The following is a 25,703-nucleotide window of genomic DNA, read 5'->3' on the forward strand; positions in this document are numbered from 1 at the left end:
GCGGGTTAGCATCGATCCCACCGACCAGGAGATCCAGGAGCCTCCGGAGCCTCCCTCCCTCCAGCCCGCCTCCCCGTGGTGGCTCGGAGCCGGGCGGGCGCCGCAGCGCTGCGCAGGGCGGGGCGGGCTCGGAGGCGGCGGCGGCGTGGGCGCCGTGTTGCAGGTGTGACATCGCGGGCTCCTTCCTGCCTGAGTCCCGATCGCCTGGGCGGACGCTGCTCCTCGGGCACCCGGTGGTGGCGATCGCCTGCTCGTGGTTTTCCGCCCGTGGATTTTTCCCATCCAGGTAGGGGATGGCGCCGCTCGCTCCTCCAGACCCGCAGGGGACGCGGGGACTGAGGGATCCCAGGCTTGCCTGGTGGAGCTGAAACAGCTGAAACAGACACGCTGGTACCTCCGAGTGTGGGTCGCAAAAGGCATGAAAGACAGGGAGAGGGAGGATCTTGGAAAAAAGCAAGGACTTGCCCTCCTGCGCAAGGCTGCGCGCTTCTGGGAAGGTGGCAATCCCCAAAGGGCCGGGGTAAAGCACCCTGCGTGAACTACGAGCTCGCCTAGTTTCTGCAACTTGTGCTAACTCCGTTTCCCTAAGCCAGCGGCTCTGAGTTTGCGTTCGATCCCCAGGGGATGGCTGTTGGTCGCTGCTGTTGGTTTGTTGTTAAGAGAACAGAGGAAAAAAAAAAAAAAAAACACATGCACACACCTAGCGGCTCCGGGTCCGGGTGTGTGCGGGTGCATTGCTGCATGCGGAGGGCGCCCTCCGAGGGAGCGGGAGCGGTTTCTTAGGGACGCGGAGGGTTTGTTTTGTAGCTGGAGGAGAACACGATTTGTTCCGCAGGGGATGGGTGAGCAAATGAAATGCGTTTAGCCGGGGAGGAGCGAGGGAGGCACTGCTGTTCCTTCTGCAGACTCGTATTAGATAGCTCGCTCTGCTGTCCAGCAGCCGGGCTGCTGAAACAGACCTCTTACTGCACATCACAGAGGCAAGCTCTCTGCTTCCAGGTAACTTAACGGTCCACTCTGGGCTCTAATGGGGTAGGGTGGGGCACTGGAGAATGCCTGCTCTTTTATGTATTTATTTTTATTTTTAATTTTTTTTCAAAGGCCTGTCGGGGAGGTACATGTGGATGGCTTTGAGGTTTGAGGGAGCGGCCATAAGGGGTGAGAGGTGTGTGTGGTTGGGGGCATTGCCAGGGGTCCTTCTGGCCAGCAATGGTCTCTTCTATGTTTCCCAGAGAGGAGCCTGCTTGGTCCTGTTTGCTCCAGCCCATGCAGCAGACACAGGACAGGCACATTCTGCATCTCTCTTGAGTCAGCAAATACTCACCAGGCGCCTGGCCTGTGTCAGAGGCCAGATTAGTCCTTGGGGTGGGGGGAAAGGGGGCGATTTGCAGAGGTGACATAAACACAGTCCAAACCCTAACCCCTGCAGCTCACACCCTGTGCGGGCAACCACCTGGATTAGTGAGTGCGATACCTTCAGGCATGCAAGTGTGGGAAGAGAGCGGTGCAAGCAGAGAGGAAGCGGGACGGTGATTATTATTATTATTATTATTATTATTTTTAAACGATGCTCTCGTCAATGAGACAGGGCGTGGATGTCCGCAGGGACTGGGTGCCTCATCTGTCTGTGACCCATATCATTCCGTTACCCGTCAACATCGCTGCCTCTGGATGGCAGGGCTTTAATAGGTCAGCGCAGAGCTGGCATCTGATCAGATCTCAGAAGACACACACACACACACACACACAGGCTGACACCAAAGGAGGAAGGCACCCCATGCAGGTCAGGCTGTGCTTTTTTTTGTTTTATGTATATTTTTAAAGTGGATTCTCTTCCCAACTCTCAGATCCAGGAAGGTTTTGAAGCAGGGGTTCTGGAAAATTCTGTGGAGCTCTCAGAGCAGGTGAACTGATTTTCCTCCCCCCCCCCCCCCAGGGTCCCTGACTTATCTGCATGTCCCAGTCCAGTTCAAAAGGAACGCTCTGACGTTGCCTCTGAGTGGGTGGGATACAGGGAAGCTAATGCCAGTACGAGGGGTCTTCACTGGGAGATGAAAATCCAGGCTCCCGGATGTCTGGTCCTGGGCAGAAGCCATGGTGGTCAAGAGCAATGAAAACGATAGAACGAAGAGCTCTCGTGTCACGTGTGTTTGCCAGAGATGCGCCTCACATGCGTTTTGTCACTTAAACCATCATATAAGGTGTTTGAAACGCTGGCTGCTGGCACAGGGCAGGAAGTGTGGGCTGTTGCTGATCAGACAGACCGAGGCGAGTGCCTTGAGAAAGTTACTTAGCTCTCTTTGAGCTTTGGTTTTCCCGATCTGTCAAATGGAGATAGCAATAGGTTGTTATAATAAGGACATAGAAATATTTGTTCATTGTGCAATAATTGTCAGATATAAATTGCTTGGCACAAACAGGTGCTCAAAAAAAAAAAAAAAAAAGGCAGTTCAGCCTAACCAGCATGGCTCAGTGGTTGACCGTCGACCTATGAACCAGGAGGTCACAGTTCCATTCCCTGTCAGGGAACATACCCGGTTGTGGGCTCGATCCCCATTGCGGGGGCACACAGGAGGCAGCCGATCAGTGATTCTCTCTCGTCATTGATGTTTCTCTCTCTCCCTCTCTCTGCCTCTCTGCAATCAACAACAACAAAAAAATTTTAATGGTAGTTCATTCATTGAGTACCTATTATGTCTTAGGTAACTTCCCTATGTAAGGGGAATGCACAATTGAACTAAATAAAGAGCTTAACTTGTGTGTGTGTGTAAGATATTGGACAAGTAGGTAACTAGTTAGTGTATCAGCGGATGGTGCATTGTCATGGAGAGACATAAAGTAAGGTGAAAGGGATTGGGAGTGCTGCCAGAGGATTGTTATTGCTATGCAGCTCGGTCGGGGAAGGTTTTGCTGATAAGTGACATTTGACTAGACCCCTGGGGAAATGCCGGAGTGAGGCAGGCAGCTGTCTGAGAAAGAGCATTGTGGGCATTTCGCTTCTTTGTGGTATGTTTGTGCTTTCTCTCCCACAGTGAAAGGAAGGGTCACCTTTATTGAATAGTCCTGCAGCTATTGTCCTCGCTAGTTGTTATTCATTTTTCGTTGAGGGCAATAATAGTATCTATGCTTATGGGAAGGTGTTGGAGTCAATTGGAAATGCACAGACCTTGGGTGTACCGCGGAATGCATATATATAATATCATATGATGAGTTTATTTGAGCTTCTAGGCTTAATAGGAGGATTAGTTTGCTGCTCTGCCCCTTTGAGACTTTGTTCCTCCAAAGAGCCTGGTTTTGGGATTTGAGAGCTCCACCCACAGGATAGATCCTGCATCCCTGTGCCGTATGTAGGGCTACTGCGGAGCGTTTCCTGAATGGATATAGGGCCGGATGTTTGAGAACTCGGTCAAAAGTTTCTGTGACATAGGATGCGGTGAGGCTGGGTCATGGCCAGGGTGGCGGGTTGGGTTAGGCCTAGTCCCCTAGGCCACCTCAGAATGTAACATTTACCTCTGTGAATCTACCCCATCCAAGATCTGGCTTTTAGCCCTGACTGGTCTGGCTCAGTGGATAGAGCGTCGGCCTGCAGACTGAAGGGTCCCAGGTTCGATTCCGGTCAAGAGCATGTATGTTGGTTGTGGGCACATCCCTTGTATGGGGTATGCAGGAGGCCGCTGATCGGTGTTTCTCTCTCATCGATCCTTCTAACTCTCTATCCCTCTCTCTTCCTCTCTGTAAACAATCAATAAAATACATATAAAAAAAAAAGATCTGGCTTTTAGTGTTGCTGCCTCAGGAACCTGATCTGTCTCTGTGGGTCACATGACAGTGCTGCCATTCTATTGACAATGCCATTTTATTGATTTGCAATGGCACTGTGTGGCATGGCTGGTATGTCTCCTTCCTGCAGACTTTGCTTCATGCGAACTACATCACAAGAAGGTTTCCTTGGTGAACATGTAATCAGAGCAAAGAGCATAGATGCCCACTCTAAGGACTGATCATACACATTATAGGTGCTCTTGCTATTGGGACGACAGAACAAACTGCCCCAAAAGTTAGTGGCTTAAGACAGCAAGCATTTAATATTTTCTCACATGTCTATGGCTTGGCTGGGCAGATGATCTGGGTTGTGCCTGGTTGATCTCCTCTAACTATGCTCATGTGATTTTGGCCTGCTGATGGTGTGGTCGAGAACTGGCTGCTTTAGGATAGCCTTGTTGGGATGACTTGACTCTGCTCCATGTGGTCTCTCATCCTCCAACAGGTGAGCCCAACGTGTTCATATGTAAGGTCAGAGTCCAAGAAAGACCGGACACTTGCATGGCATTTGAGGCCCAAGATTTTGGCTACATGCTGCCATCTCATCCTTGTCTGTTGACAAAAGTCAGTCACAAGGCCAGCCCAGAGTGAAGGAATAGGCAGTAGACTCCACTTCTTGATGGGAGAAGCAACATCATCACATTACAAAGAACGTAGATCCAAGAAGGGGAAGAAGAGAGGACATTTTTTTTGCAATCTTTTACCCTAAGGACTTTAATATTATATCCCTTTGGCTAAGACTCCTTGTTTCCCTGGGCTCTGCTTGAATGAACAATGCCTGCAACTCATTCCCCACCCCTGCCACCGTGTTTTCATGGTTGACCTACTTTACACATGTATATATATATATTTCTAAATATATAGGCAGGGAATCCAGCGGTAAAAATAACATGATCCATCCTCATGAAGCACTCATTTTAGTTGGGGGAGCCAAATAATATGCAAGTAAACACACAAATGTGTAATGTCAGGTGATGAAAGAACATCAAGGAGGGAAAGGAAGATGGCGAATGCCTGGTTGAGTTGGGGTAGGGAACCAGGGTAAAGTTGGGGGGGGTGGGCATTTTATATAATGCATATCTGGGAGAACGACCCTTCTAGTCTACAGGCCGACGCTCTATCCACTGAGCTACACTGGTTAGGGCACTTCAGTGGATCTTGAAGTGTAACTCCCTGAAGTTATTCCCTTTCTTTTTTCCTTTTCTTTTCTTTTCTTTTCTTTTCTTTTCTTTTCTTTTCTTTTCTTTTCTTTTCTTTTCTTTTCTTTCTTTCTCTCTCTCTCTCTCTCTCTTTTTTTTTTAAATATATTTTATTGATTTTTTACAGAGAGGAAGGGAGAGAGATAGAGAGCTAGAAACGTCAATGAGAGAAAAACATCGACCAGCTGCCTCTTGCACACCCCCTACCGGGGATGTACCCGCAACCAAGGTACATGCCCCTGACCGGAATCGAACCCGGGACCTTTCAGTCCGCAGACCAACGTTCTACCACTGAGCCACACCGGTTTCGGCGTTATTCCCTTTCTTTCCCAGGTCTCCTGGGAGCCTCACTGTGGATCTCTCGGCCTAAAAACAGACTTTAAATGTGAAGGCCCCCATTGCTTGTATCTCACAGAAAGCAATGTGTGATGACAAGTAAGAAAGAGAAACGAGTGGAAACCAAAAAATAGCTCCTGCTTTCAAAAAAAAAGGAGACAAAATCCTCTGGAGAGAGGTGGCTGAAATTCAGGGGTGTGATGTTCTTGGTTTATTATTGTACTGCTCTTAATTTAAAAGCAAGCAGGATCAGGGGAAAATCTTGAGGAAGGGAGACATTTATTTAAACCAATTTTATGCGAAGGGGGAAAAAAATCCCATATCTATAGCATCTTGAATAATGTGTTTCTGTTTATAAAAAGGGAGAAGTAGACAAATATAACCTTCTACGAAAAGAGGGGGAGGGGACTGGAATGATTTCAACCTCAGACTTGAGATTCTGTCCATTTCCTCCCCACAGTGTGGCTGAATATGGTGAGTGTGAGTGGTGAGTTTTGTTTGCGATGATATTGTGTGTGTGTGTGTGTGTGTGTGTGTGTGTGTGTGTGTGTGGAGGGGGGGGTGCGCCTCTGTGTGTGTAGGCCATCAAGGAAAAACATGATGGAAGCTCAGAAAGAAGTATGAGAAAGATAGCAAACTGGCCTCCACTTATTAAAAAATATATATTTTATTGAGTTTTTACAGAGAGGAAGGGAAAGGGATAGAGAGTTTAGAAACATCGATGAGAAAGAAGCATCGAACAACTGCCTCCTGCACCTCCCTCACTGGGGATGTGCCCGCAACCAAGGTACATGCCCTTGACTGGAATTGAACCTGGGACCCTTCAGTCTACAGGCTGACGCTCTATCCACTGAGCCAAACCGGTTTTGGCCGGCCTCCATTTTTAGGTGCGGGTATTAAGCCTTCTTGAATCACAGTTGTCTGGGTCTGGAGGTTGGCTAATTTTTACAGGCGCGTGAAATCCCTTTTAGACCCCTCAACGGCTTCCTCTGAAAAGCCTTGTGGGATTCCCCATGCTGGCTCCCCAAACCCAGGCCCAGCGAAGGCTGCTCTTATTTAGCCCATGGCTGTGCTCTCCTGGCACAGACAGAACCTGACCGTGGCCTCCCTCCCGCTCCTGGGGGCAGCAGATGGCACTGAGGAACGGAGCCCAGCTGGCATGCAGTAGGCTCGGGGGAGAGAAAACGGCCTTGTGGGACAGCCTGCTCTGGACAGAGTGCTGGGCCCAGAGATGGGGTGGGAGAGGTCACAGCAATGTCAGAAACTCCTGACCTTGGCCTTGAAGAGTGTGAGGGATTCAGTCCCACCCCTCCCCCAATGATAGTAAGTGATGAATGCATCCTACCCATGGCCATGAATCAAATGCAAACTCGTAAAGCAGTAGCTTAAAAATTAAAGTAATAGAAGAGAAACTCAAGAGGAACAATGAGCCTGGGCTGGTTTGGTTCAGTGGATAGAGTGTCGGCCTGCAGACTGAAGGGTCCTGGGTTCGATTCCGCTCAAGGGCACGTACCTCTGTTGCAGACTCAGTTATGTGTGGGAGGCGATCAGCTGATGTGTCTCTCACACTGATGTCACTCTCTCTCTGTTTCTCCCCTTCCCTTCCACTCTGTCTAAAGATCAATGGAAAGAAATATCCTCCGGTGAGGATTAACAACAACCAAAAAAGAGGAACAGTAAAGAGGTTCATGAGAAAGGGTCAGAAGCAATGCGGGCCGAAACTGGTTTGGCTCAGTGGATAGAGCATAGGTCTGTGGACTGAAAGGTCCCAGGTTCGATTCTGGTCAAGGGTATGTACCTTGGTTGCAGGCATATCCCCGGTAGGGGGTGTGCAGGAGGCAGCTAATCGATGTTTCTCTCTCATAGACATTTCTAGCTCTCTATCCCTCTCCCTTCCTCTCTGTGGAAAATCAATTATATATATATATATATATATATATATATATATATATATATATATATATATAAAAGAAGCAATGTGGAAGTGGTGGGATGCTGAGCCCCATTCTCCTCTCACTCCTCACAAAGGGGTGATTTTTCCCCCCCCTCTTCTCTGGGTGGTGCCAGCCAGTCTCTGGCAGAGAAGCTGTGCTGGGTTCCAGTCCTCCCATCACAGGATCGGTGGCCTCCTGTTTTCCCAGTGGCCTCAGTTTCCTCCTCTGTGAAATGGCCATAACCAGATCTACTTTCTGGGCTTATGGAGGGGCATTTATCAAAGAGATAACGGTTGTTGAGTGCTTGGCAGCGAACATGGCACTCCACAGGTGCTTCCCTACTGGACGGAAGTTCCCTGAGGACTGAGAGTTGGTCTACCACTGTAGCTCTGGTGTCTAACACAATCCCAGGCACATAGTAGGTGCTCTGTGGTTATTTATTAAACTTGGAGCACAGCCAAAAACAGTTTGGCTCAGTAGATAGAGCGTGAGCCCGAGGACTCAAGGGTCCCAGGTTTGATTCCGGTCAGGGGCATGGACCTTGGTTGCTGGCACATCCCCAGTAGGGGGCTTGCAAGAGGCAGCTGATAGATGACTCTCATCAGTGTTTCTCCCTATCTCTCTCCCTTCCTCTCTGTAAAAAAAAAAAAAATCAATAAAGTATATTTAAAAAAAAGAAAAGAAAAGAAACCTGCATATGTCAAAGGAGAAATGCTCTAACCCTGCATTGGCGAGGGAGGGAGGGGGAGGAATGTGGAGACTTTGGGGTGTTGGAGGGTTCCTTGATCAGCTCACCCAAAGGGGTTACAGAGCAAGAATTTGCCAGGGAAGGCGGGGGTGCTTCACGTTTCTAAAGTGCTTGGGATCGCTCTATATTTGGACGATGGCTCTCGTCTGCGGGTTAATCCTCTTTGTCCCAGTCATCAGCGAGGGGATTAACCGCTTTAAACTCCAAGCCTCACGGGGCCCGGACACTGTGAGCTCCGCGTTGCTGAGGCCCAGGGCTTCCAGGAATCAATGTCTATTGATCCAAACACACAGGCTCCTTTGTTGTTATTTAATCCCAGACTCTTAATACTGTGGAGGGGAGGCGGTTTATTTCCTGCGGCAGATCTGTGATCAGAGCCCCTGTTTCCTCGTTGGAGCTCTCCCCTCTGCTCTGGGCTGTCTCCGGGGAAGGGTTCGAGGGGAGGAGTTTGCCCCAGTGGGAGCATGCTCCAGGACTGACGTTCATGCCACGTGTCTTCTGAGGGAGTCTCAGTCTGTCTGTCTGAAAAGGCCAGCCTGCTCCCTGGCTGACAGATGGGCTGTTCGGAAACACCCCCAAAGGGGCTGAGTTCCCCCAACTTGTTTTCTGGATTTGTGTGCTCAGCGTGAAGATTCACATTCTGGAATGAGAGAAATGTGCCTGGCCCGTTCCTGAGGTCATCCCAACTCCGAGTCCCATCTGGAGTGAGGGAAGGGCAGTTCCTTGAAGGAAAACGGAGGACTTTTAGCAAACGAAAGGGTCATGTTTGCAGAGTCCACCCCACACGGAGCTGGGCTTCCCTTACTGAAATGACATCACCACGCATTAGCTTTGTCTGTGTCTAAGACTTTGAAAAGTCTGGCTGTATCTCCATCTTTCCTCTTATTTCCTCTTATTTCTAAGGGGTTCCAGTGTTCATAACCCTGTCCTTGCTTGCCCTGACCTTGCTGTTTCAAGGATTAATATATGCGAAGTTCAAAGATTGAGTCCCTGCTCCTCCTTAAATCACTTTTACATCTATTTAGTCAGCAGAGAGTTCCTTTCTTAAAATATATTTGTATTGATTTCAGAGAGGACAGGAGAGGGAGAGATAGAAACATCCACAATGAGAGAGCATCATCGATCGGCTGCCTCCTGCACGCTCCCCTGGATGGAGCCTGCAATCTGGGCATGTGGGTCCTGACCGGGAATCAAACCAGTGACCTCCTGGTTTATGGGTCTACGTTCGACCCCTGAGACACACAGGCTGGGCTCGGCAGATATTTCTTCACCATCCACTGTGGGAGTCAGTGGAGTGAGTGGTAACTAAAGAAGACATGACCCTGCCCTGACCAATGTGCCTCAGTGGATAGAGCGTCAGCCTGAGGACTGAAGGGTCCCAGGTTCGATTCCGGTCAAGGGCACATACCTTGGTTGAGGGCACATTCCCAGTAGGAGGTGTGCAGGAGGCAGCTGATGGATGTTTCTCTCTCATCGATGTTTCTAACTCTCTATCCCTCTCTCTTCCTCTCCGTAAAGAAGACGTGACCCTTGCCTTATAATTGCTAGCTTGTGTCTCCCTTGGAGGCCTGTCAGCCCCATTGCTGCCCATCAGAGGTACCGACTTCGGTTAAAGAGGTATCAACCTCGTCAGTTGCTGGATCTCACTGATGAGTTCATTTGCCAAAGAACATCACTTTGCATTGTCCCTGTGCATAGAACATCTTGGAAGTTGCAGAGAGAGAGAGAGAGAGAGAGAGAGAGAGAGAGAGAGAGAGACATCCATCCTGGGACTAAATTGCCTGCTGCTCTGCTCTCTGGAGCGCGTGGGCGGCCTTCCTTTGCAGACTGTGAATGGAGCCTGGCAACCTTGGCTTCTTTGTGTGCTGGTGTTTGAACACCGGACAGCATATTGCTTTGCTATTATCAGGTTATTTGTATAATCCCAGCAGCTGGCAACTGGGAAATAATATAATATTCAAAAGCAAAAAATCCAGAGATATTTGCTTAGAGAGAATAAAAACAGGCAGAGGAGGGCATGTGCTGTGCAAGGCTGGGCAGAGTGGCGGATGACTGGCTGCTGCTTGGCAAAGGCTGGCTTGGTTCCTTGGGTAGAATTCCCCTTGGGACTCCCCCTGCTCCAGGTTCAGAGAACGGTCATGCATGCTGGAAAGGAAGCCTGTCTCATTCTTTTTGTTATTGTTGTTGATCTTCACCCGAGGGTGTTTTTCCATTGGTTTTTAGAGAAGGAGGAAGGGAGGGAGAGAGAGAGAGAGAAACAGCGATGCCCTTGACTGGAATTGAACCCAGGACCCCTTCAGTCTATGGGCTGATATTCTGTCTGCAGAGCCAAACAAGCTAGGGCCTGTCTCATTCCTTTTGCACACACTGACAGAGCTGGAAAAAATGGCCTCAGCCCTTGGCATCTGCTCAGACTTGTGCTGTTAGAAGGCTCATAAGTGCCATCAGAACCTTAGCCCAAGGTTAGCACCAGAGTGCAGTACAGACTTAGAAGACCACAGACCGCCTTTCCCTCCTTCTGTTTTATGTTCCATGGTGGTTAGAATGTAGACTCTGGAATCAGAATATTAGAGTGGAAACTTTTCTCCTTCCTTTACCAGATATGCTTAAATGTCCTGCACCTCTTTTTCTTTATCTGTGAAACGAAGGTTATATTCATCATGGTCTTCATGAGACAGTTGCTAAGATAAATAAGTTGAGACTTATTCAGTGTTCAACAAAATGTTGGGCATATAGCAAGCAAGTGTATTAGTTAGCTATTACTGCATCATCATCGTAATGCTGCGTAACAAGCAGTACTAAATGTCTCAGTGGCTCCATAATAAACTTTATTTATCTCACAGCCAACTGGGGACATTCTTCTTCATGTTGCAGGGCAGGTTCAGGTCTGTTCCACATGTCTCTTATCCAGCTACTAGAGACATGTTCTCAGGGTAAATGATAGGAGGCCGTGAAGGGAGGGGGGATGGCATGCTGGCTGATCCGCTTGGGGCTCCAGCTTTTACCCTTAATCCCCAGCTTCTGTCTGGCAGGCAGCAGATGGAATCCTCTGCAGGATGCTCGGCCAAGTTAGTCCACTTTTTCAGACTACATCGGGGTCCAAAATACATCCATAAAACTCTGGCACCCAGCGTAGCATGGCAATGAGCAAAGGGTTGGCATTTCTGGGGGAACACGCTTTTTTCAAGAGTAAGAGCTATCTTTAAAAAAAACTTGCATCTTGTCCTAATTTGGCAATCCCTTTGCTCTCCGGGTAGGATTACGTAGCTCAAGTGGATGAGGAAAGGAGGTAAGCGATGTGGAAGGTATTATCATTTGAGATGTGAGTACCTCGATATGATGAGAATTCATTGGTTCTCACGCTGAAATCTGGGCCGCTTGGTGTTGCCTGCATTTAGCAAGTGACAAATGTCCCTCCTGGCTCTGGTTGTTGTAAACGAGTATCATACACAAATTGAGACTTATTCAAAACCTTGCATCTGCAAGGGGGTTTGGAATTATCCAAATTTATTGGTACAATTAGTGAGTATTTAAAGCCAAAACTCTATGGAGATAGGGCTTGGAAATGAGATTTGTTAAAGAAACCTCTGGTGCTTGCAATCTGTAGCCAAGGATGGAAACCCAGTGACGGAGTAAACATCCAATTTTGATTTCTATTTCTATTGTTTTTCTTTGTCTTCTGGCGTCACTCATGGCTCCTGGGTAGAATCTGTTCTTATTCATGTCTTTCATGTCCATTATATTCTCTAATTTCACTGTTTTATGCTTTTCTTGGCTTGTTGAAGATGGACTCAGCAGCCAGGTGAACCCAACAGGGCATGCAAGAGAGAGAGGAGTTGACTTAAAAACAGAAGCAAATGATGCACAGGGCAGTGTGGCTCAGCAGTCAGAGCATCGGCCGATGGACTGAGAGTCCAGGTTTTGATTCCGGTCAAGAGCATGTACCTGGGTTGTTGGTTGACCCCCCTCCCTGGTCTGGGTGGGTGTGGGAGGCAACCAATCGATATCTCTCCATCACATCAATGTTTCTCTTTCTGTCTCTCCTCTCCCTTCCACTCTCTCTAAAAAATCAATGGAAAAAATATCCTCCAGTGAGGATTAACAACAACAACATAGAAGCAAATGAGAGCAGAACATCAGCTCTCTTGCTGAAACTGGTTTGGCTCAGTGGATAGAGCATTGGCCTGTGGACTGAAGGGTCCCGGGTTTGATTCTGGTCAGGGGCATGTACCTGGGTTGCGGGCATATCCCCAGTGGGGGGTGTGCAAGAGGCAGCTGATTGATGACTCTCTCTCAATATTTCTAGCTCTCTATCTCTCTCCCTTCCTCTCTGTAAAAAATCAATAAAATATATTAAAAAAAAAAAAAAGAACATCAGCTCTCTTGAACCACGTGGGTCTCCATTCCAGTTGGAATCTATGCCACTCCCTACCCTTCTGCACCCACCTCAGATGCACTGTATTGCTCTGGAAGCCACCCCGTTGCAAGGTGTTCAGCTTTGAGAAGAGATCTGGACACACAATTCAGAGGAGATAATGAACTAGTAAATCCTCGCGAAATAATTTATCCATGTAACCTCGGGCCCCTCCTGATGGGAGGATCGTAGGGTGGGCAAACCGTGTTTCGGCTTGCTGGGACTGGTTTGCTATGCCTATCACATCCATTGAGTTATCAAAATGTTATTTATTAAGATTTACACAAAACCTCCCTGTTCCAGGGCCCATCTGTCCTTGCTATTTATTCCCTCAGGGAAGTCACGAATCTGCCATTTGTGATGTTACAGTTTTTTTTTTCCTCTTCATATCTTCCAGCGGCGTTTCCTGTGTGAGGCTAGGATGCATGACTGTCCATCCACGCACGACTCTTGGTGTGGGGGTGGGGGAGGCGGGACTCTCTCGGGACCGTGGAGCCAGTGCCTCTCCTTCCTCAGGAGGTGAGAAACCCTCCCTTGAATGTCAGGCCGAGCAGCCGAGTCCTGGTGGGAAAAAAAAATGAGCATTCTCACCCCACAAAGCAGAGATTTTTTCAGGCCCAGGGACAGAGGGACCGGGGACTTCTAAGTCGTGCGACAGCTTTCTGATGTCCAGAGATGCCAAAAATATCTGTTCTTGAGAGTGTATTCGTTCTCTGGGGCTCACACAGCAAAAGGCCACAGGCTGGGCGGCTTCACAGAGGTTGGCTCTCCTATTTCTGGAGGCGAGGGGTCCAAGCTCAAGGTGCCCAGCGGGTGGGTTTTCCCATGAGGCCTCGCTCCTTGGCTTGCAGATGGCGCCCTGCGGACGCCTCTTCATGTGACCATCCCTCTGTGTGTACTCACCTCTGGTGTCTCTTCATGTGTTCGAATCTCTTCTCAGAAGCACTTCCCTTAGATTGGGTTGGGGGCAGCCCTAAGGTCCTCATTGAACATAATCCCTTGTTTGGGCTCCATCTCCAGCCAAAACCGGTTTGGTTCAGTGGAAAGAGCATTGTCCTGCAGACTGAAGGGTCCCAGGTTCGATTCCGGTCAAGGGCATGGACCTTGGTTGTGGGCACATCCCCAGTGGGGGGTGTGCAAGAGGCAGCTAATCAATGTTTCTCTCTCATGGATATTTCTAGCTCTCTATCTCTCTCCCTTCCTCTTTGTAAAAAGTCAATATATATAATAAAGGCTCCATCTCCACATAGAGTCCCATTCTGAGGCACTGGGGACCTCAAGGTGGATGCTTGACTTTCTCTCTTTTTAAAATTAATATATTTTATTGATTTTTTTACAGAGAGAAAGGGAGAGGGATAGAGTTAGAAACATCCATCAGCTGCCTCCTGCACACCCCCACCTGGGGATGTGCCTGCAACCAAGGTACATGTCCTTGACCAGAATCGAACCTGGGACCCTTGAGTCCGCAGGCTGACGCTTTATCCACTGAGCCAAACTGGCTAGGGTTCGACTTTCTCTTTAGAGAAACAACAACTGTGGAAGAGATGGGCTGGGGAGCGTGGGTGGTGGATGTAAGCATTTCTGGAATGTTCTCACTAAGGGCCAGAGGCCAGGCAGGAAACAGATGCGGGCACCCTTGGCGAGGCCATGGCAGGAGAAGCTCATTAGGAGGTGCCCTCTGCGGAGGCTGGCGGGCAGATGCGCTGTTGCTGTTCTCCAGACCAGCAGGCCAGTGGCGCTGTCCAGCAGTTCTTGCATCCTCTGGCAGAAAGGCTCCGTGGGTGTTCAGAAAGCAGATGGTCCACCCTGTCCTCATTTTAGAAAAAAGACAAGGAAAGCGCTCTCTCTCTCTCTCTCTCTTTCTCTCTCTCTCTCTCCGTGTGTGTGTGTGTGTGTGTGTGTGTGTGTGTGTGTGTGTGAATCTTCACCTGAGGATATATTCCCACCTGCCCCCCATTGGTTTTTAGAGAGAATGGAAGGAGGAGAAAGAGAGGGAGAGAAACATCGATGTGAGAAAGACACATCCATAGGTTTCCTCCCACCTGCCTCCCACGGAGATACTTGCCCTGACGGGAATGGAACCCACGACCCTTCAGTCTGCAGGCCGATGCTCTATCTAATTAAGACAAACAGACTAGGCCAGTGGTCGGCAAACTCATTAGTCAACAGGAGCCAAACACCAACAGGAGAACGATTGAAATTTCTTTGGAGAGCCACATTTTTAAAACTTAAACTTCTTCTAATGCCACTTCTTCAAAACAGACTCGCCCAGGCCGTGGTATTTTGTGGAAGAGCCACACTCAAGGGGCCAAAGAGCCCCATGTAGCTCTTGAGCCGCAGTTTGCCGACTAGGTCAAGAAAAGCTCTCTCTCTCTCTCTCTCTCTCTCTCTCTCTCTCTCTCTCTCTCTCTCTCTTTTAAACGAATAGCCTCTTGGATGAGAAAATAAATACCCTAGAGGAATAACCGACGCAGGATGGGCCCATGGACAGCCCAGAAGGGTGTGTGAATGGGGGAGGGAGCTGAGATGCCTGAGGGGAGGTTGGGTAGGGGGAGGGGAAGAAGGAGGGAGGTATTTATTTATTTGTTTATTTTAAATATATATTTTTTATTGATTCCAGAGAGGAAGGGAGAGAGAGATAGAAACATCAATGATGAGAGAGAATCACTGATGGGCTGCCTCCCACACGCTCCCTTCTAGGGATGGAGCCCACAACCCAGGCAAGTGCCCTTGTCCGGAATCGAACCTGGGACTCTTCAGTCTGCAGGCCGACACCCTTCCCACTGAGCCAAAGCAGCTAGGGCAGGAGGGAGGTAGTTAGCCTAAGCCTTCTGCTGGGCTCCCGCACGCACGATGCTTTTATAAGCAAAGTTCTGATTTTGACTCCTGCCTGTTGGGGTGCAGACCCCAATAGTCCCAGGGGGTTAACCGGGATTTCTTTGTTACCTTTGCCATGCTTCATGGAGTCAGGAGCAGTTCTTGGAGCTTTTCTCTCCTCTCCTCTCCCTCTTTCTACGCCTTGAAATGACAAGTAATTTATGGACTGTGAGGAGACTTGGGAGGAAGGAGGGAATAATGACAGGCGGACCTCTGCAGAGCAAAGCACCCCCCAGGTATATTCGCGCACATCCCCTGGGGACAAAGGAGCCCACATCTGTGAGCGCTTATCTTTCTCAGGTTGATCTCTAGGGCTCAAAGCCGGCCTGAGATTGGGCAGAGCGTGGGTTTGCACCCTCTGGGGACAGAGCCCATCCCCAGCCCTCCGCCGGCTCTGGCAGCGACAGCCGGCCCCTCCCAGGAGCGGCTCCATCCTCTCCCACCAGTGAGTCATCCTCAGCGGCTGTTCTCCGAGAAGGTGGGACGTGAGAGCAGGAGGAGGAAGTGTCAGAATGCAAAAGCTGTTCTGTTCTTCCCTTGAAAATTAACTTTGCAGCTTGGAGGTGGGGATTTTTTTTTTCCCCCTCTTTTCCCTGCACAGAGTCGGAGCAAGGGAGTGGCTCAGGGAGTGAGCCAGGGTCTGGAACCCAGCCTCCCACCCACCTACCACCTAATTGAATGTGAGACTGTTATATTGTTCAGAGCAGGGGTCTTCAAACTACGGCCTGCGGGCCACATGCGGCCCGCAGAGCAGTCTGATCCGGCCCGCCAGGTTTTTTGGGCAGTGAGCGCAGCCGAGGTGTTACAGTAGGAATTAGTATTCATATAGTCCGGCCCTCCAGCTCTCTGAGGGACCGTGATCTGGCCCCCACTTTAAAAAGTTTGAGGACCCCTGGTCCAGTGCAAGCTTGTTCTTCAAACAGGGATAAAAGAATCATTGTGGCCAAAACCGGTTTGGCTCACTGGATATATGATTCTCTCTCATCGATGTTTCTAATTCTCTATCTATCTCTCTTCCTCTCTGTAAAAAAATCAATAAAATATATATTTTAAAAAAATAACACCAAAATTAAAAAAAGGGGGGGGATAGCCAAAAACTGTGGGGCCACTCCAAAAGGCATAGAACGCAATTAAGGGGAAAAGCGAGGGGAGAGGAAAGGAACAGAATGCGCAAAGCAATAATGACCGAGGCATCTGCTCATTCTTTCCAAATAGATGGAACTGGCGATAAATAATAATAAAAAAAATGTCGAATGCTAGGAACATGGCATGCATTTCCCTGATAGAAAGCCCTGCTTAATAATGGATGGGCACATCTTTTCTAATGGCGAAGGGCCTGTCCTTAGGGAGCTGTAACATGGGCAAGGCTGAGAGAGAGAGAGAAAGAGAGAGAGAGAGAGAGAGAGAGATTCTGACCCGTGGCCAGCCCCAAGACCACTAAGCCTTTTGCGCCTCAGCAGAGGAACGTCTCTCAGGCAAAGACAGGAGAGAGAGAGAGAGAGAGAGAGAGAGAGAGATTCTGCTCTTCTCTACTTTTCTCTCTTTATTCTGTGATGCTGAATCTTCTTTGGCAGCTGGCCTGTTCCTCATTTTTTTTTTTTTTTTTTAAACTGGGAAGCCACTGTAATGAACACCTCAAGCCTATTTCTGCTGTGTTAATTACCGTGCATCCAGGAGGTGACTTTTCCCTGAAGCGGTGATGAATAGGCCGGGTTTTCACGGAGGGCGCCTAGAGCGTTAGCAGATGCAGCCGTTGGCTCTGGGATGCATTCACATGGAAGAGCAACACACAACTAGTTGTGCTTGGTCAAGTCTACCAGGCTCTGGGGTGCAGAGAGTGGGCCCCAGGTTGCTCAGGGTGTTGTGTGTGGGGGGCTCTGAGGATGATGAGTACAGTGTAAGGGATCTGTCCACTGAAATCACTCAGGTCTGAGTTTTAATATATTTTTAATATATTTTTTTATTGATTTTTTACAGAGAGAAAGAGAGAGGGATAGAGAGTTAGAAACATCGATGAGAGAGAATCATCGACCAGCTGCCTCTTGCACACCTCCTACTGGGGATGTGCCCGCAACCAATGTACATGCCCTTGACCGGAATCGAACCCGGAACCTTTCAGTCCGCAGGCCGACGCTCTATCCACTGAGCCAAACCGGTTTTGGCTCAGGTCTGAGTTTTAAAACCACTGTGCACATAGTGTAAAGCACGTAGTAAGCAGTTCACAAGAATAACATTAAAAAATATTTTTATTGCCCTAACCGGTTTGGCTCAGGGGATAGAGCGTCGGCCTGCAGACTGAAGGGTCCCAGGTTCTGTTCCGGTCAAAGGCATGTACCTGGGTTGCGGGCACTTCCCCAGTAGGGGGCGTGCAGGAAGCAGCTGATTGATGTTTCTGACTCTATCCCTCTCCCTTCTTCTCTGTAAAAAATCAATAAAATATATTAAATTTTTTTTTATTCTGGGGGAAGGTCAGTGGGGAGAAAAAGGAGATATATGTACTGCTACATGTAATACTTTAAACTATAAACATATTTTTATTGATTTCAGAGAGCACGGAAGAGGGAGAGAGAAGCATCAATGATGAGAGCGAATCATTGATTAGCTGTCTCCTACACGCCCCATGCTGGGGATGGAGCCTGTAACCCGGGCATGTGCCCTGACCACGGAATCGAACCGTGACCTTCTGGTTCATAGGCCTATGCTCAACCACTGAGCCACACCAACTGGGCCACAAGAGTAACTTTGTCTCATTATTTCTGAGCACAGACACATTGGGTATTTAGACTTCTAAAAAAAAATATTTGATTTTTAGAGAGAGAGAGAAACATCGATAAGAGAGAAATATCATCGATCAGCTGCCCCCTGACCGGGAATCAGGAATCAAACCAATGACCTCTTGGTTCCTGGATCAATGCTCAACCACTGAGCCACACCAGCCGGGTTGTTTGGACTTTTGAGCTGGTGGGAGACCTAGGCTGGTGGCATATGGAGTCTTGAATGTCTGAGCCGTGCTGCCTTTTCTGCCTCCGCAGTAACTCTGGCAACAGTCTTGCTCTGTGCAATAGATTGCCGTTGATGTCAGACGCTTTCCACCGCCCTGGTCTGCTGGTTCGGGTCGTGTATCAAGTTGGCAGCTAATTTTCCCCGAGCCTGTGCTGGGAACGGGCTCAGAGGCTGTGCCTGCAGTCATAAAGCACACGGAGCCTGCTTAAATGGCCATCATCTCTCCTCTTGATGTACATGAATTGCTGCGGCTTTCCTGAGAGCAATCTCTTGCTCTCCTGAAAAGTCCTGTGCGTCGCCCACACAGACCGGTTTCGTGGCTTTGCGTGTGCTCTCTTTTCTCTGGGCATTTTGACAAAACTCAGTGCATTAGCCATGTTCCTGTGAGTGTTTTCGAGTTGTGGAGTGTTGCCCTGGCCAGTCTGGCTCAGTTGGTGGAGCATTGTCTCATGCACCGAGAGATTGCGGCTTCGAGTCCCAGTTAGGTCCGAGGTTGCAGGCTGGATCTCCAGTGGGGGACCTGAAGGAGGCAACTGATGGATATTTCTCTCTCTCATCCATGTTTCTTTCTCTTTCTTCCCCTTCTCCTCTCTCTGAAATAGATAAAAGCATATTATAAAAAACTAAAAAAAAAAAAAAAAGTAAATAAAGTGCTTGGCTGTTTGTGAATCTACCTTGCTCCATGGATCAAAAATGGAGATGGCCCTAACCGGTGTGGCTCAGTGGATAGAGCGTCGGCCTGCGGACTGAAGGGTCCCAGGTTTGATTCCGGTCGAAGGGCATGCACCTTGGTTGCAGGCACATCCCCAATAGGAGGTGTGCAGGAAGCAGCTGATTGATGTTTCTCTCTCATGGGTGTTTCAAACTCTCTATCCCTCTCCCTTCCTCTCTGTAAAAAAATAGTAAAATATATTTTAAAAAATGGAGATTACTGAAGATATCATTGCTTCCTTGATCTACCCCCTCTTTGAATTGTCTTTCCAAAATAGCCCTGACTGGATATCGAACTGTGATCTTCTTGTTCATAGGTCAGGCAATATAGTATCTTCTTAACAAGACCAGCAATGAAATAAGTCCTGATGGTCTTGTGTGGTGTTTTTTTGTTTGTTTGTTTGTTATTTTTTTGTGTTTTTTTGGGGGGTGGGGGGTGGGGAAGAGGGCCCAAGCAGTTATCTAGGGTGTTAAGCAAGTTGTGAAAACAAGACATGTTGAAATGATGAGCAGATGAAAATGTCAACATTTTCAAAGGCCAGGAGGAAAATTCAATTTGCGTTCCATCCTGTCCTTGGCAAACAGTCATTTTCCTCCCGCTCTGTTTTCCCCCCTGTTAATCACAAGCGAATGTGGATGAGGCTTCTTTACGTCTTTGATCTGCTTGCTCATTGCCATTCACACAGCTCTGGGGCTGGGCTTTCATTTCCTTTGTCCTCTGGATGAATGTCCGGGCGGCTGTGCAGCAAAGTAATAAAAGTGATTCAGTGGTAGAACTGAGTCTATGGGGAAGTCCAAAAGACTTGCTCTTCTCTCTCTCTCTCTCTCTCTCTCTCTCTCTCTCTCTCTCGATAAGGATTGCAGAGACTTATAATCCAGCTTGAACTAAATTCTTTCTGTTCTAAGAGACCAGATGCTATGAATTTTCTTACATTACTTTAAAAATAACCCAATAAATGTTCAACCGTAACTCCCACATGGAGAAAGTGACAGATGACAACCCCTCTACTCAGAGAAGTAACAACCTCAAGATGGTCGTCAAATGGATTATTCCACTTGTCCGTTGTTTATGTAATTGGTTAATTGGGTGAGTCATCATTTGGAGATAAGGAGCTAAAATAAAACTGAAAAAAAAAAAAAAAAGCTTTAGGCTACTCAGAAGCAGTGCTTAAAGGAAGAAAACACTCCTAGGTTAAGACAGTCCCTGATGCTACAGGATTCTTATCCCCACTGTTGTGGGACAATCCTGTGATGAAGGTTCTAACCAAGGATAGGCTTGGTGAGAACCGGAATGGTTCACAATATGAGATTTTACTATTGAAGGAAGTGGGATTGCACATTAGAGACACACAGAGAGAGGTATCCTATATAATAAAAGGCTAATATGCAAATTAACCAAATGGTGGAATGACCAGTTGCTATAATGCGCACTGACCACTAGGGGGCAGTTGCTCAACGCAGAAGCCGGGCTCAAGGCTGGAGCGTATAGCCACCGTGGCAGGAACCTCTCTTTTCTCTGTGGCAGCGCTAAGGATGTCCGACTGTAGGGAGTGGGCCTAAGCCGTCAGTGGGACATCCCCTGAGGGCTCCTGGACTGCCAGAGGGTGCAGGTCAGGCTGAGGGGACCTCCCCTGCAATGCACGAATTTTATGCACTGGGCCTTTAGTAAATGTATATTTACATAATAGGCATTTTTAAGACCTTAAATCTAAAAGTATATTAGGTTGAACTGTATGAAACGTTTTGTTCAACTTGCAAGCAATTTATTCCATGGTGGATACCAAAGTACAGTTTTGTAGTGAAGCGCATGGGTTCTGAGTCACATTTCCGGGTGTGTCCCTGGGCACCCTCGTGGATTTGCTACATGTCCTTCAGCAAGTGGACCCGGAATAATTTTATTATAGTGACATTAATAGATGTCTGTTCTCTTGGGTAGATTTATGCAAAATAGTCTGAGAAATCTTAAGACACTGTGGTGACATTTAGACTTTGAGCTTTTAAGCAAACATGTAAAAACATAGTTTTTTCAGTGCCTTTGTTTTCTCATGTGAAAAATGGGAATGATAGTGAGTCCCACCTCCAAAGATTAAGAATTAAAGAATAAATGTCCTCGTAAAATGCTTAGCACAATGAATGCTTGGCACACAGTGACTTTTCTTTAAAAAAAAAAATATCTTATTGATTTTTTACAGAGAGGAAGGGAGAGATATAGAGAACTAGAAACGTCAATGAGAGAGAAACATCGACCAGCTGCCTCTTGCACACCCCCTACCGGGGATGTGCCCACAACCAAGGTACATGCCCCTGACCGGAATCGAACCTGGGACCTTTCAGTCCGCAGACCGACACTCTACCACTGAGCCAAACCGGTTTCGGCAACACAGTGACTTTTCAATAAATGCTACCTGTTAGCACCTTTGCCTCATGAGCAAAGGATGTCAGCTATTGTGAGATTTGATGGATTAGTATTACTGTTCATTTTAATGTTAGGGTCAGATTTATTCCTTGGGTGGGGGGATTGGCTTTGCTAATGCTCTCTAAAATACCTCTTTCTTGATCTTGTATGCATATATGCATGGCCCATGGACACAGACAATGGGGTGGTGAGAGCCTGGGATAGGGGCGGGCTGGAGGGGCCGATGGAGGGAAAAAGGGGACATATGTAATACTTTCAACAATAAAGAATTATTTAAAAAATAGATATATTTTATCTTAAAAAAATTTCTTACTCTTCATGTTTTCCCCAAGGTCCTGCTCTTGGAGCCTACACTGACTTCTGATCCATCACCCCAGGACATTTTCTTGCCCAGTTTCTCTCTTCTTTAGCTTGTTTTTTTCCACTGCTGGCCAGGTGCTTCTTTGTGAACTTGAAAAGTGCCGACTCATGACTTATTCGCTACTTCAAAGCCATATGGTCCATTTTATCATTGGCATCCAACTTATCTGACCTTCACCACTTTATTCAAAATTCAGGCAGTCAGAAGCAAATGCATTTCATCTCCTCACATGTTTGCTTAGAAGCTCAAAGTCAAAATGTCACCACGGTGTCTCAGACTATTTTGATTTCTCAGACTATTTTGCATAAATCTACCCAAGAGAACAGACATACACCCTGGATCTATTAATGTCAGTATAATAAAATTATTCCGGGTCCACCTTGATAACAATAAATATTCATAGAAGTTTCTTTCATTTTAAAAGAGATCTGATATTGGAAATTATCCTGTCCCCGGAGCTTTCTTTTGAAACAGATATTCTGTCCATCTAGTTGAATGTTAACTCAAAGACATATCAGAAAAAAACCTCTTTGAAATCAAATTTATTTTGATTTTTAAAAATACATTTTTATTGATTTCTGAGAGGAAAGGAAAGGGAGAGAGAGAAATTTTAATGATGAGAGAGAATCCTTGATCAGCTGCCTCTTGCACGCCCCCTACTGGGGATCCAGCCCCCAACTGGGGCATGTGCCCTGACCAGGAATCGAACCATGACCTCCTAGTTCATAAGTTGATACTCAGTCACTGAGCTACACTGGGCAGGCTGTTTCATTCTTATACAAGATTTGACCCCTTTTATGGGTGAATCAGCACTTCAGAGGGCTTCTCTGACCCTGTTCTTTCTCCCCTTATTCTTTGTCTCACTGATTCGATCCTCATTCATTCACCATGAATCTGAATGTCTCTCTCATCAAGATTTCCTACACCTTCCACATGAAGCACTGGCATTGGTAAATATATTTCATCCTGAGAGTGTTTGTTAGAATTTTAGCAGTTTGTAATCCTCTTCTCTTTCTCTTTGTACTTCCAGGCCATAACCTTTGGTAACAGAACGAATCAGGCCAGTCAGCAAGCTGCCAGTTCCTGCCAGCACCTTGTTGAGGAACGCAGCTGGACCCATTTCTAATCAACGCACCCCCCTCCCTCCAACACACAACCTCTCTGGATCTCTGAAGGAGACAGACCAGGATTGGAAAAATCTCAGACTTCCAATAGACATTGAGTGCAAAAGGATCCTTAGGTTTGCCTTGCACAGATCTGCTCTAGCTGAGGGACACAGGGGGAGAATACAGGGGTTATTTTCACCTAAGAAGTCACACAAACACATTCTACATTTAAACCTCTGCACGGAGGATGGATGATGGTTATTGAAACAGCCCGAACGTAGAGACAACGGTGCCCAAGGCATAGCTTGAGAGGCGACCACGCAGTTTTCGAAACCAAGGAATGGATGCTTACAAATATCAGGACAACTATGAGGGCTACGCCCACACGGATGGCTACTATCCCGGCAACGAGTCCAACCCGGAAGAGGACGCCCAGAGCGACGTCACCGAAGGCCATGACGAGGAGGATGAGATCTATGAGGGGGAGTACCAGGGAATCCCTCACCCGGATGATGTCAAGACCAAGAAGGCCAAGATGGCGTCCTCCAGGGAGGATGACCTTCGGGCCCAGGCAGACCTGATGGCGGAGAGGCTGGAAGATGAGGAGCAGTTGGCTCATCAGTACGAGAGCATCATGGACGAGTGCGGCCACGGGCGCTTCCAGTGGATCCTCTTTTTCGTCTTGGGTTTGGCCCTGATGGCTGATGGGGTGGAGGTGTTTGTGGTGAGTTTTGCCCTGCCTAGCGCAGAGAAGGACATGTGCCTGTCCAGTTCCAAGAAAGGAATGCTTGGTAAGTGGAAATTTCCAAAGATCCTTCTCTTCCTGGCGTTGAAATATGAAGGGGAAAGAACAGTACGTGTATGTAGCACCTGTCAGTGTTAGGCACCTTAAATCTGTCATAATAACATCATCACTGGACACACAATTTGCCAGGAAGGTATTTTTTATCTTAGAGAAATTAATTAATTGGCTCACATTTAGACAGCTGATGAGAATTGGAGCTTGGAATTCTACTCAGTTTTGTTTGATACTTAAGCTCATAGTTCTTTTTTTTTTGTTGTGGTTGTTGCTGTTAATCCACACCCGAGGATATTTTTCCATTGATTTTTAGAGAGAGTGGACAGGAGAGGGAGAGACACACAGAGAGAAGCATTGATGTGAGAAAGAGACATCAATTGGTTGCCTTCCATATGTGCCCTTGACTGGAATCAAACCCAGGATCCTTCAGTCCTCAGGTTGGCACTCTACCTACTGAGCAAAAATGGCTAGGGCAAGCTCTTAGTTCTTTTTCCAAATCTTGTGCCCTCCTTGAGAGTCTGAGTTTCCTCTCCTTCATATTAATGTGTATATATTTTTATTCATTTCAGAGAGGAAGGGAGAGGGAGAGAGAGATGGAGACATCAACGATGAGAGAGAATCATTGATTGGCTGCCTGTTGCATGCCCCTTACTGGGGATTGAGTCTGCAACTGGGCATGTGTCCTGACTGGAAATCACACCGTGACTTCCTAGTTCATAGGTCAATGCTCAACCCCTGAGCCATGCTGGTCAGACTCTCTCTCCTTCATACTAAACCATTTTCCATACCCAAGTGACAAATATGTTTTGTGAATGGCAGGCCAAAATCTCTTCTATACTGTGCTTTCCTCTGTGTCCTTCCAGAATCTACTCGGCTGCTAGTTTCTCTTGTGTGCAAGTGTGAATCTGCCCAATGCCTACATGTCTTGGGAATAGATGCTGGGCTGAGCACACCCATGGAGGCCTGCAGGCTGTTGAGAGTCACGTGGTGAAACACAGATGGATTCTGTAGGGTAGAGGCCCAGCTTTGCAAATCAATGAGGCGAGCACCCTCAGAGCCAGTGTCATCCATCAGGTCTTGATGCAGGGAGGATTTTGTGAAATTTGAGAGAGAACTGTGGCAGAGAAGAGATTCATCAGAATATGGATAAGGATTTGTCCTGGTCATTAAATGTCCTGCAAAACCCATTCATCCTCCAAATGTAGAGGCTATGCCATGGATCCTTTAGCAAACATACAGCTATTGAAAGCTTACTAGGTGTCAGGTTCTGACTCAAGACTGAAACCGACTTAATGGCCCCCAAGAACTAAAAATCTATCTAGCAATGTAGTTTAGTCATTCAACAAATATTTGCTACTTGTGTTCCACGTGCTCATCTCTGTGTTCAGCCCCTGGGGAGAAAATAAGGAACTAGACAGACACAATCCTTGACTCTCAATGAGCTTACATAGAGCAGGTATTAACAAACACAGAGACTTATGACAGGCTATGAAATACCTGTGCTATTCTGGTCCTCAGGACTTGCTTTCTAGCAGTGGTGGCAAACATGTTTTCTAAAATATTGTAGGCGTTGTGGCCCAGATGGTCTCTGTCACCACTAATCCACTCTGCCTTTGTAGCACAAGAGCAGCCTTACACAATATGTAAACAAAACTCACCACAACACATTAGTACCTGTGTTCTAATAAAACTTTATTTTTTTAATTTAAAAAATATATTTTATTGATTTTTTTACAGAGAGGAAGAGAGAGGGACAGAGAGTTAGAAACATCGATGAGAGAGAATCATCAACCAGCTGCCTCCTGCACACCCCACCCTGGGGATGTGCCCGCAACCAAGGTCCATGCCCTTGACTAGAATCGAACCCGGGACCTTTCAGTCCTCAGGTTGACGCTCTATCCACTGAGCCAAACTGGTCTTGGCTATAATAATAAAACTTTATTTACAGAAAAAGACAATGGGTAGTACTTATCCTAG

The 25,703-nt window shown here is 47.5% G+C and overlaps 1 protein-coding gene across 1 annotated transcript in view; it reads left to right on the forward strand.

Moving 5' to 3' along the window:
* The first annotated feature begins 686 nt into the window (after positions 1 to 686).
* Positions 687 to 25,703, forward strand: part of SV2B (synaptic vesicle glycoprotein 2B) — a 40,232-nt gene continuing 15,215 nt past the window's right edge. The window contains exons 1-2 of the mRNA XM_084869127.1: positions 687 to 999; positions 22,852 to 23,718. Coding sequence (XP_084725253.1) covers positions 23,268 to 23,718 — 451 coding nt within the window. The 5' untranslated portion in view covers positions 687 to 999; positions 22,852 to 23,267. The remainder of the gene's footprint in view (positions 1,000 to 22,851; positions 23,719 to 25,703) is intronic.

The sequence above is a fragment of the Pipistrellus hanaki genome (genome assembly GCF_964339955.1).
Source record: "Pipistrellus hanaki genome assembly, chromosome: 21".
NCBI lineage: Eukaryota > Metazoa > Chordata > Mammalia > Chiroptera > Vespertilionidae > Pipistrellus > Pipistrellus hanaki.